General features: G+C 37.9%; 1 protein-coding gene across 1 annotated transcript in view; it reads right to left on the reverse strand.

Moving 5' to 3' along the window:
• The window catches only part of CEP112 (centrosomal protein 112), a 223,309-nt gene that overhangs the window by 159,792 nt on the left and 45,216 nt on the right, over positions 1 to 18,301 (reverse strand). Inside the window, exons 9-13 of the mRNA XM_015816958.1 lie at positions 13,399 to 13,553; positions 12,392 to 12,521; positions 6,492 to 6,584; positions 5,412 to 5,471; positions 247 to 326 (exon numbers count right to left, since the gene is read on the reverse strand). Of these exons, the coding sequence (XP_015672444.1) occupies positions 247 to 326; positions 5,412 to 5,471; positions 6,492 to 6,584; positions 12,392 to 12,521; positions 13,399 to 13,553 (518 nt within the window). The remainder of the gene's footprint in view (positions 1 to 246; positions 327 to 5,411; positions 5,472 to 6,491; positions 6,585 to 12,391; positions 12,522 to 13,398; positions 13,554 to 18,301) is intronic.

Raw genomic sequence — 18,301 nt, forward strand, 5'->3', positions numbered from 1 at the left:
ACATAATCCTGAGTCACTGCAACTGTCATAAATACATAACAGTAGCCAAGTGTCCGAATTTTGATCATGTGATCACAAAGGTATTACAATGATCATAAGTGTGAAAAACGGTCATAAGTCACTTTTTTCAGTGCTGTTGTAATGTTGAATGATCACTTAACAAATGGTTGTAAGTCAAGGACTACCTGTATAATCTTTCTTAAAACCATCTGAAGAAAGGATTTCATAATCAAATATTCTTTTTACCTCAGAAGATCTTCCAGCTTCCGTATCTTCTTGTGTGATTCTATTCTCTCTTTATCAAAATCACTTTGAATTTCATAAATCTAATTTTTAAGGAAAAAAAAAGATAAAGTGGAGTTAATTCTAGAAACCATGTGATGAGTGACATACCCACTATCATTCGGATTTGGGGCTATTCAGATTAGCTCTATAACTGCAATCTCTGCAGACTTCAGAGTTTGGAAACTACAGCAAATGAAGAAGGCAACAGACTAAGTATTAATAAGTAGAAATCAATACTGCAGGACTTCACATATTGTAATTATCTGTCAGAAATACTCTAGTACATTCTACACTATATAGACTCTAAAACCCCTTCCTATTACAATTTTATGCTCTAACTCAGTGATGGCGAACCTTTTAGAGATCGAGTGCCCAAACTGCAACCCAAAACCCACTTATGCATCATCGGATGCCGGGTGGGTGTGGCCCATTGGGTGGGTATGGCCCATTGGGTGGGCGTGGCTGCGGTGGTAACAGCAGACTGGGTGGGATTAAAAAGTTCAATCAATCAATTCCAACTTTGCAATATCTTTTTTTCCCCGCGAGAAGTTGAAATTGACTGATTGATTGAACCTTTTCTTTTTGCACACGGCAGCGGAGGCCTAAAGCGAAAAGGTTTTATAAAACCCAGCTGAAGGCCTAGGACTGGGGTGACAGCGCGTGTGCCCACAGAGAGGGCTCTGAGTGCCACCTCTGGCACCCGTGCCATAGGTTCGCCACCACTGCTCTAACTCTAACCTAATTGCAAGGTTTTATGGTTGCAATGTTTTTACTATTGCTGTTTAATAGTGAATTATTTTTGTTTTGTTGCACTGTGACTTTTGTTAAGGCTTTTTAGTTACACAGAAAATAAATTACACATCTAAAGAACTGTTTTGAACTACTACTGAAGTCATGCTAATAAAATTACATAACTATGTTGCTGTATGTAAAATCCTAAAATGTAACATGCTTGCACTGCCAATAATATGGACTTGAAAGTTCCTTTTCTCTTTTTGTAATAGCTGTTTTCCATACTGACAAACCACCTCTGCAGCTGAACAATGTCTTTTCGCAACACAAAACTATTATTATCAAAAAGCATGATTACTATTAGATCTGTACAGGTATGCTACATCTTTGAAATGTGACTACTGAAATTTGGATTGAGGATCTAACAAAACCATAGCTGTTTTCAGAATAGTGTTCACATTACCTCTACAATCAATGCTTAATTATAATAATCATGAAAGAAGCTAAATGCTGGTCACATAGCCAACTGTCTTAATAAAGTGTGACTATTCCATTTAACCTAGTTTTATTTAATCTGACTGGCAGGGACTTAAAGAATCCTCAAAGTTGCAGCCCTACTAAATCCTTGTCATCTTACCAGCTTCAGCTTTCAAAGGCCAGAGAAAGGTGATACTTTATGTAGTTCAGTTTTAAAAAACACAAAATTAGTAGTTGTCAATATTGATGTTAAAAAATTAAACAGTTGAATTCTAAATAGCAAATAAAATCTATTTACAATGATATTGGAATTCTGATAGTATGATTTAGCAGCATTCACTTCCTATCTCTCCCCAATTTCAAAGAAAATAAATTCAAAGAAACAAATAAACAGTTTTCCCAAAGATGCTTTTTCACGAGGCAACTGGACTTTCTTGGGGTTTTTTGTTAAGAGATTTCACTTTTCATTCAAGAAGCTTCTTCAGCTCAGTTTATTTCTAACGCACACTCTACCCAACCTGGATAACCTAACAATAAAAATTAACAAATTAAAAACTAATATTCAAAATGATATGAAAGTAATAAATCATTATGTATCACAACATTTTTATAATCACAGTAAAACTAAGATTAATACTGAACCTCTAAACCTGATAACCTTACTTTTAACTTTATTTAATTTCAATAAGATTATAGCAAATCTACTCTACCATCTAACTTTACTAACATTTTCAAAAGTTTTTAACTCTTTGCTCACCAAAGCTCTCTAGGTAGTTTACAATAAAAGGTCTGCTTTATTAAATAAATTTTCAAATCTTTTTTTAAATATATCAAAAAATGTTGGAATTGGAGCATGGCAGAGAACTCTATAACAGTGTTTTCAGCCTTTTCACAGATTGTACCACTTTTAGGATATGGCAATATTCGAGTACAACCAGTTGCCTAGCAAGATGTCAAAAACTTGATGACCAAAAAAAAAAAAAGAAGGAAAAAAGTGATAAAATACATGTAGTCCTTGACTTACAACAGTTCGCTTAGTGACTGTTCGAAGTTACAACGGCACTGAAAAAAGTGACTTATGACCATTTTTCACACTTTTGACCACTGCAGCATCCCCAGGGTCATGTGATTTACATTCAGATGCTTGGCAATTGATTCATATTTATGATGGTCAGAGTGTCCCAGGGTCATGTGATCCCCTTTTGCAACCTTCTGACAAGCAAAGTCAGTGGGGAAGCCAGATTCACTTAACAACTATGTTGCTAATTTAACAACTGCAGTGATTCACTTAACAAATGTGGCAAGAAAAGTCATAAAATGAGGCAAAACTCATTTAACAAATTTCTCACCCCTCCTCCTTTTATATCTTCTCCTCTTCCCCCCTTTTATACCTCTTCTCTCCCCTTTTTATCCTTTCTCTCCCCTCCTTTTATATCTTCTCTCCACCCTTTATATCCTCTCTTCTCTCCCCTTTCTTTTTATCCTCTTCTCTTCCCCCTTTTATATCCTCTCCTCTCCTCCCCTTTTATATCCTCTCCTCTCTCCCCACTTTTATATCCTCTTCTCCCTTCTTTTATATCCTCTCTTCTCTCCCCTTTCTTTTATATTCTCTCCTCTCCTCCCTTCTTTTATATCCTCTCCTCTCTCCCCCCTTTTATATCGTCTCTTCTCTCCCCTTTTATATCTTCTCTTCTCTCCTCTCCTCTCCTTCTTTTATATCCTCTCTTCTCTTCCCCCCTTCTTTTAAATCCTCTCCTCTTCCCCCCCCCTTTTTTCTCTTAGGGTGCACCTCCAGCTGACTGCTCTCCTCAAGGCTGCGTTTCTCTGTCTCTGTCTCGCTGTCCCCTTCTCTTTCCCCCATTGTCTTTTTCTTTTCTCCCTCTCCCACCAAAACCTGCTCCTTTTATAGCCTCTCCTCTCTCTCTCCCCTCCTCCTTTTCTCTTCCAGGTGTGCTGGAAGCGCCAATTATTTGTAGATGGGTGCGCTGATCCTGGGCTCTCAGCAGAACCCAGGCAACATCTCACGCAGCTCCAGCTGACTTTCCCACAAGCCTGTGTGCCTCTGCCGCCACTTCACCTCATCCACTTTTACACTTTTTTTACAATGCTTTTCAACCCGTTGTACGCGTACCACCTGCCAGGTGCCGATGTACCACCAGTGGTACGCATACCACTGGTTGAAAAGCCCTGCTCTATAATATATGATGCAAGTCTTGAAAAACATGCAAACAGGGTGGAGTATCAGGGAAAAGGGAAGTAGAGATAGTCCTCAACTTACAACCATTCATTAAGTGACCCTTTGAAAGTGGGCATGAAAAATGTGACACGACCATTTTTCACACTTAAGACCTTTGTAGCATTCTCATAGTCACATGATCAAAATTTGGCCGCTTGGTAACTGGCATGTATTTATGACAGTTGCAGTTTCCCGGGGTCACGTGATCATCTTTTGTGACCTTCTGACAAACAAAATCAATGGAAAAGCCAGATTCACCTAACAACTGTGTTACTGCAGTGATTCACTTAACAGCTGTGGCAAGAAAAATCATAAAGTGGGGCAAAACTCATTTAACAACTGTCTTGCTTAATAATAGAACTTTTGGGCTCAGTTGTGGTCGAGGACAACCATAGAAAACAAGATCCCTATCCTGTTGACTATGACAGGGGTTCCCAACCCCCAGGTCGCAGCTCACTAGCAGGCTGAGGCCTATTTGAAATTGGGCCATGCGAGTGGCTGGCCACAGTGGCCGGCTGGTGGATATTTGCGAGTGGCAGGCTGGTGGACACTTGCATGCGTGCACACCAGCCCACCACTCATGCAAGCGCTGCATGTGCATGTGTGCATGCCAGTCTGCTGCTCGTGGGGCCCAGTTCCCCTCTCCTCCCCCATGCCAGACTGCCAAGCCAGTAAGTTTGGGGACCACTGGACTATGACATATAAACAGAATCACAGCAAGAGAGGAGCTGGGACAGGTAGTGAGGGACTGCTTATCATAGGGCCTTAAACTCTAGCACCAAGAACTAGGCTCTGCCCTTAATAGAATCTGCTTTAATACCCTCTATAGAAAGAAACATAGGAAAATGAGGCAGATCTAGAACAAGGCATTCTAGACCAAGATCAGAGTTTCCACTGTAAGCAACCAATCACTACCAAATGAAGAGGGTATCATCTCATGGTTCCTAGCCATTGACACAAAAACCAACTCACAGACCTGAAGGGGAAGGCAAAGAATACTGAAGGGATAGGCAAGATAGTCCAGTTGAGAGACACCAGAATCTCAGTCTTATCCATATTCAGTCTTTACTGATGAGTAGGCAACTTATCAATGTGTCTAAAAGGTGTTACACATTCTCAGGAAAAAAGCCACTGATACCATTTGGAATACATGCAGTCTTTAAAGCCGGACTATCCGATTAGGCAATCAAGGAAAAGGTTATACAAGGGGGAAAAAATTACAAAAACAAAAGCAGCACTTTGGAGGGCACCTGCTGAACAAAGAAACATCATGGAATACACTGAGGTTAGTATAAATGAAAAGAATAACCACAGAGATATGACTGAGACCAAGATAAAGCACTGCCAGTGATGCTCATTGCCAGTAACCTTGTCAGTGATATCTGGTGATCAAGGCTCTTAAATATTGCTGAACATGATTTTTTAATATCTATGATATAAAATTCATTTTTATCTGAACTTTACTGAAACATAGCCAAGTGCTAATATATTTCTCAGACAAAATATAAATGTTCTGAAAATATCAGTTGGTTCATTCTTGCTCAACATTTATTTTTAGAGTTTCTACATTCACCAATTTTATATTCTCTCTGCCCAATACTCCCATATTATGGTTTATATAAGTAAACTTTTATGGTTTTAACATGATATCCTGTGTAGACAAAAAGTATTTCTTGATTACCTTTTTTTCATGAATTCTCTCTAAATCAGTTGTTTCTTGTAGAAACATTTGCTCTTGTTCCTGAAAATAGTTGAGTCAATAAAATTACCATTGTTATTATTTTCATCATAAACTAAAATATAATCCTAGAAATTATAAGTCTTGTATACTCAATGGGAAGATCAGTAACGTTAGAACAGGTAATAGATTCGCCAAGGAAAGGGTTGGGAAACTGAATTGAAAATCTCCTCAGTTCTAATCTCATATAAAAACTATGCATATAACCTTTTTGTTGAAAGTATGCAGAATCAATCTTGGGCCTTTTGCCTTTCCCCTTCAGCTTATTGGAAAGTTCTCCTTTTCCATCTCTCCTCATCTCTTTTTTTCCTGAGGCAGTTTCTACCACATCATTCCTTGAGCCTCTATTGCCAATGTCTCCCTCTTTTGAGGGAATCAGGGCATTTGTTTAAATGGTTCCACCCACTCCCCTGCCATATACAGGCATGTTAGCCTAGTAAGGCATATATATGGAGGATATGCAAAATGTGATAGCTATCCAGTACAGGTCTGCCTCAGCTGACCTGTTAGAGATTGTAATTGGAAAGTTATGGACTCCTGATATTGTAGAATTCTATATGCCATCTAATACAATCAGACCAAAGAATGCTGAAAGATGTAGGTGCAAAAAATTTGAAAGACCCCTGCTGTAAGAAATGAGAACAGAAGCCAAGAATGTTTACAATGTAGCACCAAGACAATAGATTTATGCTAATGCGCTAATTTATACAAATGTTAAGATAGACAGGATGATAATTTTCAACTTCACTGAATGCTTTTTCTTTTATTCCACTGATAAGCACACTTTTCAAATCATTTCAAGAAAAAAGAACAAAAGAAAAAAATCTTTAAAAGCTTTGGCCTGAAATAACAAAATATTATATTATTTTTCCTCAAAATATTGTCAAGGCCTCCAGCAATAGTCTCTGTCTCTCTCTGTCTCTCTCTCTCTCACACACACATGCACACATCTCCTTCCCTCGCCCCCTCTGAAAAAAAACAGAAAGTGCTCATCATTCTACTGAGTGAAAAATCAGGGCTCACCTGCAGTTGTTGTTGCCTTTGATGGTCTGATTCTACTAACTGTTGTTTTAATTGAGACACACACAGCTTTAAGTCCTCTATCACATCAGATGTCTATAAAGATTTAAAGAAAATAGGAATGTTGGTCTTCAATTCTTTTGGGCAGAAATAGCTATACTTTTCAAAATTATGCTTTAAAAGATAAAAGGAATGAAATACTCCAATCATCCCAGAAGGCATGCTAAGAGTCCCTCCTTTCTGGGACGTTTATGCAATTTGGACTGGACAGCAGGCTATCTCTGTACCAGCCAGTGTATTATGGAACAATGTCTTATTATTTCACAAAACTGCCACAGGCAGTCCTTGATTATGACCACTTGGTCAGCAACCATTCAAAGTTACAATGGCCCTGAACACAGGGATCTTCAGAGTTCCAGCCATCATAAAATGTCCCCAGTCATATGTTTGCAATCCAGGTGCTCTGAATCTGGCTCACAATTACAAAGTCACAACAGACTGCCATCACATATCATGATTTCCAATATTCGGTGAGCTTCCACAAGCAAAATCAATAGGGAAGCCCGTAGGAAGTTATAAGTCATGATCAAGTGAAGTCATCATTTGACAAACTACAATATGCTGTCCTTATTTAATTACAGGAACTGGCTGGAATTGCCATCACTAAGCGACAGTCATGTGACATCTTGTTTTACAACCATGTCATTTAGCAACAAAATTCCTGGTCCCAGTTGCTGTCATAATTCCAGGACTACCTGTAAAATGATTTTTTGTTGTTGTTCATCAGTCAATTCCATTTGATTGGCTGTGGTTGCTTATCTATGAATTTATGGTTTTTTTATACTTAGGCATTTGTATAATTGGTTTTGCTTTGTTACTATACTCTATATTACCTGCGGAGTTGTTGGATTAGTTAAAAAATATAATAAATACTTAAATAAAAGGCATGAAAGCTTTTAAATGCAAACTTTGTAATGTGATATAGCCACTGACTGGATACGCAATTTAGAGATGCTATCTGTTCAAAGAAACTGAAGTCTTTCTATGCTAACCTACTAGATATAGCTGTGGAGGGAGAGATGCTTCCAAAAAGGATGAATTGAAGTACATTAAGAGAGGATGCCAGATGCGGGTAATTCTCAACTTATGACCACAATTGAGCCCAAAATTTCCAGTGCTAAGCAAAGCAGTTAAGTGAGTTTTGCCCCATTTTACAACCTTGAATCACCACAGTTGCTAAGTTAGTAACACGGTTGTTAAGTGAATCTGGTTTCCTCAATGACTTTGCTCGTCAGAAGGCCGCAAAAGGTGATCACATGACCCCGGGACACTGCAACCATCATAAATACATGCCAGTTGTCAAGCATCTGAATTTTGATCATGTGACCAGAAAAACAGTCATAAGCCACTTTTTTCAAGGCCGTTATAACTGTGAATGATCACTAAATGAATGATTGTAAGTCAAGAACTACCTATATGCTCACAGATAACTGTTTGCTTTAGCCATAGTCTTTGAGTGATCTACTAGAAGTATACTCCCTTGGCCTCATATACTCCTGGTGTGCTTTAACTCAGAAAGGTGGCTGGAAGTGGATGATCAATTTATTGAGAGTGGCAAGGATATCATTCCATGCTGCACAGTAGAAGGCAACGTTAAGCCACGTCCGTATTTTACTATGAAAACCAAATGAATAGACAAGATAAAGTGACTGAGTGTCAGATGATGGGCCCCTTGGGTCCAATGCAACTTAATATGCTATTGAAGAATGTCTGAGGATCTTTCAGTACACTAGTGATGCTTTTGATGTAGCTAGATTAAAGCTTTTCAGACATTTAGTTGATGTTGCCATGCAGGGAAAGACAACCCAAAGCTACGAAGACAGCACTGCAATGGGAGCATGGAAGGTTAAAAAAATATGAACGCAAGAAAGTTCAGCACAGTGAAATATAAAATAAACTGACATCTTATAAGCCATCAATCAACTGAAACAGACTGGAACTGGATATATTAAGTCAGAATATTAAACTGTTTACTACTCAGAAGACCAAAAAAAATGACACTGCTTTCATAATAGGAAGGATACAGTAAAGACAGTACATTATGGATACAAAGTAGTCAATGATCAAATAATTTTAATCAGTTTTCACAGACAGCTCTCTATTATGGGTATTTTAGGTTTCAAAACAAAGACTTTATCAAAATTAATAACCAGATCCAAGTATAATTTGGTAACATTATTTCAGGGAAGAAAGACAGTGTGATAAACGTAGCCAAACAATCTTCAGAAAAAAGGAGAAAAAAAGAGAGGAAAGGTAAAACCAGCAGATAAGGACTAGAATGGCAGACCATTTTAAGGTATGTCAGGTGAGAAATTCTGAGAAATGTTTAACTGTCAAGTATGAACAGAACTATACTGCTAAGTAAGAGGTTAGTAGGATAAAAAATTACCAATATATTAAAACATTGATATAATTAAAATGTGGTGATAAAATGCAAAAGGTGTACAGTAAAACAATAAAGTTCTACCTGGAATAATTTTAGTATGATTTTTATTATTTATTTATCACATTTTTATATGACCCATCTCACCTAAGTGACAGGGCATTTTACAGTAAAAAATTAAATTTCAGAAACATAAATAACAAGTAAACACACAAGAAAAAAGGATAGGAAAAAAATGAATCAGACAAGAAGCACGATTAAAGTGTGAAAACAAGAAAAAAGTAAAAAGAAGAATGGCTTCTGACTTTTAGCATATAGATATAAAATAATCCAACTCTTGCTCTAAAGTAAAGAATAGTCTATCTTACTTCCATAATCCCATATAATTCTAAATAATCAAATCCCAAAATCAAAATTATATTTCTCTTAGTTTCTTGCAAAAGTCCAAAAGTGAAGTTCTACTTGGAATAATCTGAGCATAATTGATTGTGCTTGTTTAAAGCTTTGTAACTGTCTTCTATACTCATAATTTAAGGATATATAAAGGTCTGAGAGGAAGTAAGTATAGTAATCATCTGTTGTCTCCAGCACTTGTAGTAAAAAAGAACTATAATGTTGTTTTGAATATTCTTGTAGAAGTACCAATGGGAACACATTGTGCCCAGCCATTAAAAAAAAAAACCCCTTTCCTCAACTTAAGACGAAATGAGAGTATACTCGAAGTTCCCAGGGACCTGTATCTAGTAGGATTCTGGTGCTTTGAGACTGTGAATTGACTTCAGACAAATATTCAACATCATATCACTTAATCTTTGCAACATGTTTCCCTGCCATGAAGAGAGAGGATGGGAGTATTGTGAGAGTTTCCTCACCATTCAGGAAACCAAACAAACCCCTCAATCTCAGCCTCAACCCTACCTTCTTCCTGCCCACTGCTGCTTGCGCAGGTAGTCAGCTGCAGCCCGGAGACTGGAGGGACCAAGATGGAACGGCTGTAGTGACAGGAGCGAAGGCATGGCAGAGATGGGAGACTGGCAGAGGTTGAAGTCAGCACAGAGAATCAACCCAGCATTGGGACCCACCCAGAACTTGTTTCTACCCTACTAGCCAGCACAAACCCCTGGCCACAGATTGGGGGCAGCAGAAGCAGAGCCAAGCCAAAACTGTCATTTGCAGCACTGAGTGACATGATCAGGACAAGGGATCAATGGGAGATGGGCAGCAGGCCCAGAGTTTAACACAGTGTCTGTCGGAAGGGGATGCAGGCCTGGAGGCTGCACCAGAGCATGTGTGCTGAGGGAGGAAGGCCAGAGAAGGCATAGCCAGAGGAACCAGCCTGAAGTCATAGCTGGAGCCAGCCCAGAAGGACAAGAAGGGGAGACTGAAGGCAAGAACTGGCCAGAAGCCCAGAGAGTCAACAGGAGCCTTGGCAAAGAAATAAGCGGCACAGATCAGAGTCTACAGACTAGGAGGAGGAGTACAAGACCTAAAGACCAGAGATGGGTTTGGTGACATCTTAAAGGAAGGCCAGGCCTGTGTCGGCAGAACACCCAATAATGCTGGAGGCCAGGGTTCAAGGCCAACATGGAGCCCAGAAGTGTAAATAACTTGAAAGATGAGGCCAGACCATCTGAACAAGAATAATGGCAACAACAGGCTTCCTCTAGGGTTGACAGAGAGAAGCTGATGGGTGATTGGGAGGGGGGCACAGGAGTCCAGGGACCCAAGGTGATAGTAGGTTAACCTCTAGGGTGACAGCATAGGAGTCACCTGAGAGCTTACCTATTGTATGTTTGCAACCCTCTTGTCTGGATATGAGATAGGCAGGTAGGGATATGAATGTGGTCCCCGTCCAAGCTGGACAATGGGAGAGACCATCTTGTGGTGGCCACATCGAGTGTCTATGGAGTTGTGAAGATTGAGGACTCCCAGAAGCACTGAGAGCTACAGCCAAAGTGGCACAGGAGTATTGAATCGTTGGGTGAGTTGGTAGACTGGCAGAATGGCAGGGCCAGTAATACCCAGTGGGTCAGGGAGGTAGAAGGGGATAGAAGACCTCCTCACAGGGTTTAGGATGGGGCAACCAAATCAATGGTGAAAAGCAGGGGTAGAAATAGGAGCCAGAGGCCAGGCCATTACAAAGAAAGGTACCCCTGATGCTTAATACTTAATACCAGTGGTGTGTTCCAACCCTCCAAGCTCATACACAGACCCTGGACAGCAGATCCTTGAAGTCCCAGTCCTTTGGCTGCTGCTGATGAATGCCAAGTCAGTTAACAAGATCCTCCTCATTTGTGACCTTATTGGGGAGGAACAAGCTGACCTGCCATGCATTACGAAGACTGGCTGACACCAGAAGGGGTAGTTCCCTTCTCAGAGATGTGTCCAGCTGGGTTTGGGGTTTGTTTCCAGGCAGGGAAGGGGGTATAGCAGTTGTCATACAGGAATCTCCTTTGACCATCAGGGGGCCATGCTTCCCAAGTTTCAGGACTTGAGACACTGTTCTTGAAGCTCATGGGATTTTGGGATTTTGCTATTCTGCCAGCCTCCCTGCTGCATAGCAACTTTCCTGCCTGAGCTGCTGGAGGCCATCTCAGGGTTGGCAGTGAAGGCCTACTTCATGGCAGTAAGAGCAGGGAAACATCACTATTTCTCCACTCTTATTGCATACACAGAGTGTAGCCTCTGGCCCGGTTTAAGGTCACCTGATTCCTCCTAGGAAAGAAAGGCTCAAATGAACATTTATAGGGTCATGAGGAGGAATTTGTCCAGCACTTGATGAATAAAATCACTCACAATTTGTTCTCAATTGTAGACCAAGCATAGAGTGAGGTCCATTAAAGATGCCCAGGGGACAGACTTGCCCAGTTATCTGGAAACACTTTGACTCTGTTGCACCTGAGGAAATGGACAGGGTCCTTGGGGGGCTATTAGTGCAACTATTTCTTTATTAGATCCTTCACCCTCCTGCTTGGTAAAAGCTTCCTGGAGGGTGAATTGCAAGTAGGCCCAGGCAGTAATTAATACATCACTGAAGGAGAGGGTATTCCCAGAATCATTGAAGGAAGCCTTGGTTCATTCCTTCCTTAAGAAACCTTAACAACTTTCCATCCAGTCTCCCATCTCCCCTTTTTAGGGAAGGTGGTGGAAAAAGTGTTGCACTGCAGCTCCAGAGGGTCCTGGATGAAATGTGTTATCTGGACCACTTCCAGTCAGGTTTCAGGCCCAGTTATGGGGGGAACGGCATTGGTCACACTTGTAAATAATCTGTGGTGGTAGTAGGATGGAAGTAGTGCAACCATTCTTGCTCTTCTTGATCTCTCAGTAGCTTTCAGATGAATAAAGGTAGTCATATTTATGAAGGATATGCAGGATTTAAATTTTAGAAATTAACACTAAGAATTTTTTGTTTGATCCATACAGTATTGTTAGTTAAATAAAACTATCCATCCACATCTACCTTCATTGCAGAAAAACCATGTTCCTTCTTCATCAAATTTAGATCCACTTCATGCTTGCTTTGTAATTGTTTAATGTTCTGTTTATGTTCTTCCATCATGCGCCCTCTTTCCTTCTGAAGTGAATTATGCCTAAAACATTTGATTACATAACATAGAAGACACAGAAGACATAGACCACAGAAGACCATTTTGATTAAACTAACATGTATCTTTATGTTTTCACACTTAATAATCTTAACAAAATTTGAATTGCATTTATAAAACTATAACTGGTGAAGGCTACTATATTCCATTATCAATAGCTGCATATGATTCATTGTGTATAGTCAAAATTATAGATTAATCAAGTCACTTACTGCTAACAAATCCTATTACAAAAGTAAAGCAGTACCAAAATAAAAATATACAAAATATACTATGCATAAAATATACAGTAAATTTAGTTCAAATCAAACCATGATCTAGATGACATTATAGAATCGCTAGAGAAAGATTTTTTTCCCTTGAATCAAAAATAAGTAATTTAAACTAGATTATCATGGCATATTTTGCTCAGGTTCATTTCATTTGTTTGTGAAATAAAACTTTCCCAATTATTGATTACTTCTGATGTTACAAGCCTTTTCATTTTTCCTCAATAGACCAACACAGGAAACCTTCTACAAGTTATAGCTTTTCCATCACCACCTCTAATTTCAATATTAAAAAAAATATTGGAATCATAAGACCTGATTTTGTCCAAACTTACAATGTTTAATTCACATTGATTCATCGTATCAAAGTGTAAACAATAAATGACTTGACTATTTCACAGTAATGAACTGTGTAGTGAAGTAAAAAAAAGCCAGAGACCTTCAGAAAAGTAAAAATGCAGATTTTATCACTTTTCACATGGTATAGAATTGTTAATTCTACTATAATTCCACAATTACTCAATACCAATGATTAACAAATTGCAATAAAGAATATACCACCATAATTTAAAGGGGAAAAAATCATTAACTACCTTGCCTTAATTTCTTCAAGTTCTAAAGATGCAACCTGGTAAGTCTGTTCCAGATTATTTTTTTCTTGAGATAATTTCTGATGCTGCAAATGACTTGTTTCAGCTTCCATTGTCAACTGATGGACTCGGGCCTCCAGCTCTTTGACCATCTGGTTCTAAATAACGTGAAACGCTATATTAGACATATGTTCATGCACCTATCAGATGCTATTCAGTACGTTATTGACAGATGACTCAGAAAATACTGAGGGATCTCAAAACACAAAAGTAGTTTTATTATTTAAGAAACACGATGAGCAAGTATACAGTTCCTATTTCATTATCAAGCCAAGTGACATCTATGTTCAAACATACGCAACATCAAGAAGGCACCTCATATTCCAGATGTTGCACTTCATTAAGGATGAATCATATTCCAAGTCTGTATAAATTCCAAATAACTTTTAATACATACTTAAAGTAAAGCCATTTGGCAACTATTGCATTAGCCGTATACATTTCAAAAGGGATGACAGACTTCAAAATAATGAATATTCTTCCATTTAAACACAGTTTTTCTGCTTAGTGTTCTGTATTTTTTTTTTAAAAAAAGTAAAATAATGTAGACAGTGAGAGATAAAGAAACTCAGCCCTGTACTACATCTACCATACCCAATAGGAATGGTTGGCTAATAGGGTCTGCTGAGCTTTGGATATGAATCTACAAACTATTTTGGGATAGGTATCCATTTGGTGCCTGTCAGTAGCACGTTTAAGAAGCTGGTTCTTCATGGACTATCACAGCAGCTGTACAACATCAGTTAAGATTTATTTATTTATCATACTTATATGACCAACCATCTCACAGAAGTAATTCTGGGTGGTGTACAAAAATCAATAAAAGCAACAAATATATAAAACAATTATAAAAATATAAAATCATAAAAATGAAAAGACACTATAAAAGTAATGCTGACAAGGTAAAATAAAGTGCATAAGATGCTTTAGAGTGGGTCTGGTTATGATGGTAAGCACTATTTGAATTCAAATACATATTTGGGAGGGATCACATGGCTATCATGAAAAACTAGGAAAATATATAATTTCTTTAAGAATGTCCTAGCAAGCACAGCATACTGCCCCACACTCATTTTGAAATATGTTTGACTTTAGAACCAAAGCACATCACATCTCTGCTTGCTAGTTCCAGCAAGGCATTAGTGGCAGTATAGCCAAGATTATAGGCAACCATTCCTGATTCTATCTCTAGAAAGCAGATTGTCCTCCAAGTCAATGCTTGAGTTTAAGGGCTTGAGGTAAGAAGCAAAAAATTAAGATGTTGCAGCCAGAAAATATTTGGCCAATGAAGCATTCACATCCACTCAGGAAGATATCACTTTGACTTTTGATGGGAGGGCTCAAGAAATTTAGTGAATGACAAAAATGGAAAACTTGAGCTTCTGGTATGGTCATGCTTACTGCAAAGGTGAAAAGGGAAGAATTAAAGCTACAACAAATTCAGATTTCTGTTTTTTTACCTTACTAATTATACAAATGCCTTTAAAGGTATAGCCCTCAACTAATTGGGTTAGCTCAGGGGTAGGCAACCTTGGTCTTTTATGACTCGTGGACTTCAACTCCCAGAATTCCTGAGCCAGCATGGAATTAGCCGTTAAAAACAGGTATACCAGGAAATCTCATCTGACTATAGATAATATAAAAACTATATGGTTCAAAACTGGAAAAGGAACTTGTATCACTCAGTTTATTTAACTTATTTGCGGATTGTACCATTAAAAACATTGGATTATAGAAAATGAATAAAAATCAGAATTAAAATTACTAAGAGAAAATCTCAGATATGGTGATTATATCACTTTGATTGCTGGTAATCAAGGAAGATTTGATAATGACAATGAAAAAAGAGAGTGTAAAACCCAACCTTCTGCTTAATTTTTTTTTTTAAAAAAACTAAGATATAGAAACTTAGAAAATTGATGGCAGGAAAATATCAATAGACAATGCCAAGCCAATGCAAACTGGCTCAAAATTCAAAAAGATGGTGACTAAAACCATGAATTAAGTAAATGTCCGATGCTTAGGAGAAAGACTATGTTAAATCTAAACAAGATATTAAAGTGCAGAGACATCATAACAAAAGTACATATTGTCAAGGTTATAATTTTTCAATTATAACTTACAGCTGTGAAAACAGGACTACCAGAAAAGCTGAACAAAGAAAAGTGATGCCTTTGAATTGTGGTGCTTGAGAAAGTTGTGAATACCTTGGATCCCAGGAAAAATAAATCATTTAATATCAGATGAAGTAAAACCAGAAAACTCATGGAAGTATTAATGATAAATCTAAAGCATAAATATTTCAGAAACATAATGGAAAAAAGAGACAGTGAAGAAAACCTTGATCCTTCAAAAATCAAAGACAAGGCAATTGGAAAAAAAGCAATAGATAACACAATGGCTATTTATCATCACTAATGATATAAGCATCTTACAAAAACTCAAAGAGGCAGCAACTGACAGACAATTCTGATTAAATGTTATCCATCAGTGAACCAAATGACACTTAAATATATAGTTCTACAGTTAGAAAACTACAGCCAACAAGGATTGAACGGATGGGAAATTGTGAAACCACGTATTTGGCTATTGACAAACATGCCAAATACTCAACAGATTTCTAATAAAATAAGTTACCAAAGATGTGAGTTTTAATTAAGGCCATACTTATTAGCAGCAGACAGCCTACATATTTTGGGAATAATACATATGTTTAGAGTTTGTAGATTCCTTTTCCCTTGTTACAGTAGTTTGCCCGAGCAGGCAAACAAGAACTATAGTTTGATCTTCCACAGAAACCCAGATGCCGGATTTTTCTCCCAAGTTGTTAAACACATTGCATAGAGAAAACATACTGGAATGCCACAGCACACATATGATGAAGGTCAAGAAGCTACTATTGTTACTTCATTTATTTGTTTGTTTAACAAGTTAATATTGATATTTCATTTATTTGTTTATTACATTTTTATGTTGCCCATCTCCCCTATAAGGTGACTCCAGGCAGATATGTTAATATAAGAAAATATGTAGGATGAGTTTCTGTAGAAGAAGAAAAAAACATTAGCAACAGGAAAAAATATTCTTACTAAGGGCAAATCCAGCTCAAATAACCTTAAGGTGAAGAAGCGAGCTGGTAATATAACTTAAAGCGTATGCATGTTGTATTTTTTCTAACAATATACTGATAGATTGGAATGCTGCTTATTATTTACTGGGGGTCAACAATTTTATGAACTTGGTGACGGGTTGTGGAATCTTAATTTCTTCAGCTGCAAGCTGCCAAAGTGGTAGTGATAGATAGAAATCAAGAACAGGTGTTTTTTTTTTCTTTTAATTTCCCTTCAACTATTCCAAGGAAATATTCAGAATTATGAACTGGCGAAGGGGTGATACTGGGAGTTGTGTATAGAAAATCACTCACTCAGGAATGTAAGAAATGTGGTAAATGTGTGTGGTCCAATTTCCCAGCCTGCCAGGACTCACCAACTTCCCCACTACTACCCGCCCCAATGCCCATCTATTCTCTCCCAGTCTTCCTCCAACCATGCTGCCTGCCGTCATTCCCAAAAGAAGGGGTGGTGGTGGGGAAAACGTGAGAGAGAAACTGTCCTGATTTTGAAAGGAAGAAACTAAATACTGGTAGCACCCTCCATCAAAAAGGCAGGAAAAATGAGATTCCTTCAGTCAGGAAAAAAACAAAAAACAAGAAACCTTTTTTTCTCCATCTGGCAATCTGAGATTAAAATCAGATCGCAGGCAATAAGAATCCATATACAAATATATTTTGTGTTCTTTCTACTACATAGGGGGGGGGACTCTATTTCTGTGTGTGCCTGTAAGAAAGAGAGTGTCAGTCTCTAACCTTGAGCCAACAGAAGTTACTCCACCTCCACAAGCACAAGAAGGGAAGAGTACCGCTCATATTTTCAAAATTAAATTTAAATTATTTCAGTGTTACTATTTATGGCTTTAATGCTTTTGTTGGGTTTTAAGGATTGTAAGCCACTAGAGTTGTGTCCAGGCGAGATGGGCGGCATATAAATTGAATAAATAAAAACACCCCAATGGTGAAGACGAAGGGACTAGTTAGATTGGCTCATGTATTTCATTAATTCTCATCTTTCTTAATAGGCAAGACAATCAAAAGTCTGTATAAGCACATGTGCAGTAAAGAAATGTACAGTCATTTTTGAGATACTTAGTATTATTCTTGTATTAATATTTCTGCATGTATTTAGAATGGAACCCCCCAAAAGAGTGAAAAGGCAATTAGATGGGAAAAAAGAATAAAAGCTAAGGAAATATTATGTAAATACAAGTAAAGATAACTTTTAAAAATTGCCTTAAAAGAAAGGCTGTATATAATCTTAATAAGGAACATAATTAGGTGCCCCTCTGTGTAAAGAAAATATATATTAAGGGGTAGAGGGATTATTGTTTATTATAAAATGTTATGATATATTGATAAGGTGATATATAATTGGTGATTGAAAGCTAAGAATTGAAGAGAAGGCAAAGTTTTCTTTTCTTTTTCTTATTAAGATTAAGGGATTGGTGAAGATGGATTGGTTATATGTAGATAGATTATTGTAGTTTATATTTGATTTTTTTTTTTAATGAGTTAAAGTATGTTTATATTAGATTAGTTTATATTGGGTAGTTTTATGTAGACTTAGGAAAATGAGTGTTTAATCCCGTAACCAGTTCTGGGAAGTCTGGGGGGGGTTGGGGAAAGGGATTTCTTATGTATTTTGGTATACTAGAATGGTAATGAGATAAGAATGGACGCTCGGTTGACCTCCAGGAACGCATCTGGAAGAGGAGGAGGGAAGGAGGGGGGATG

Source organism: Protobothrops mucrosquamatus, unplaced genomic scaffold (genome assembly GCF_001527695.2).
Source record: "Protobothrops mucrosquamatus isolate PMUCROS unplaced genomic scaffold, P.Mucros_1.0 scaffold_123, whole genome shotgun sequence".
Taxonomy (NCBI): Eukaryota; Metazoa; Chordata; class Lepidosauria; order Squamata; family Viperidae; genus Protobothrops; species Protobothrops mucrosquamatus.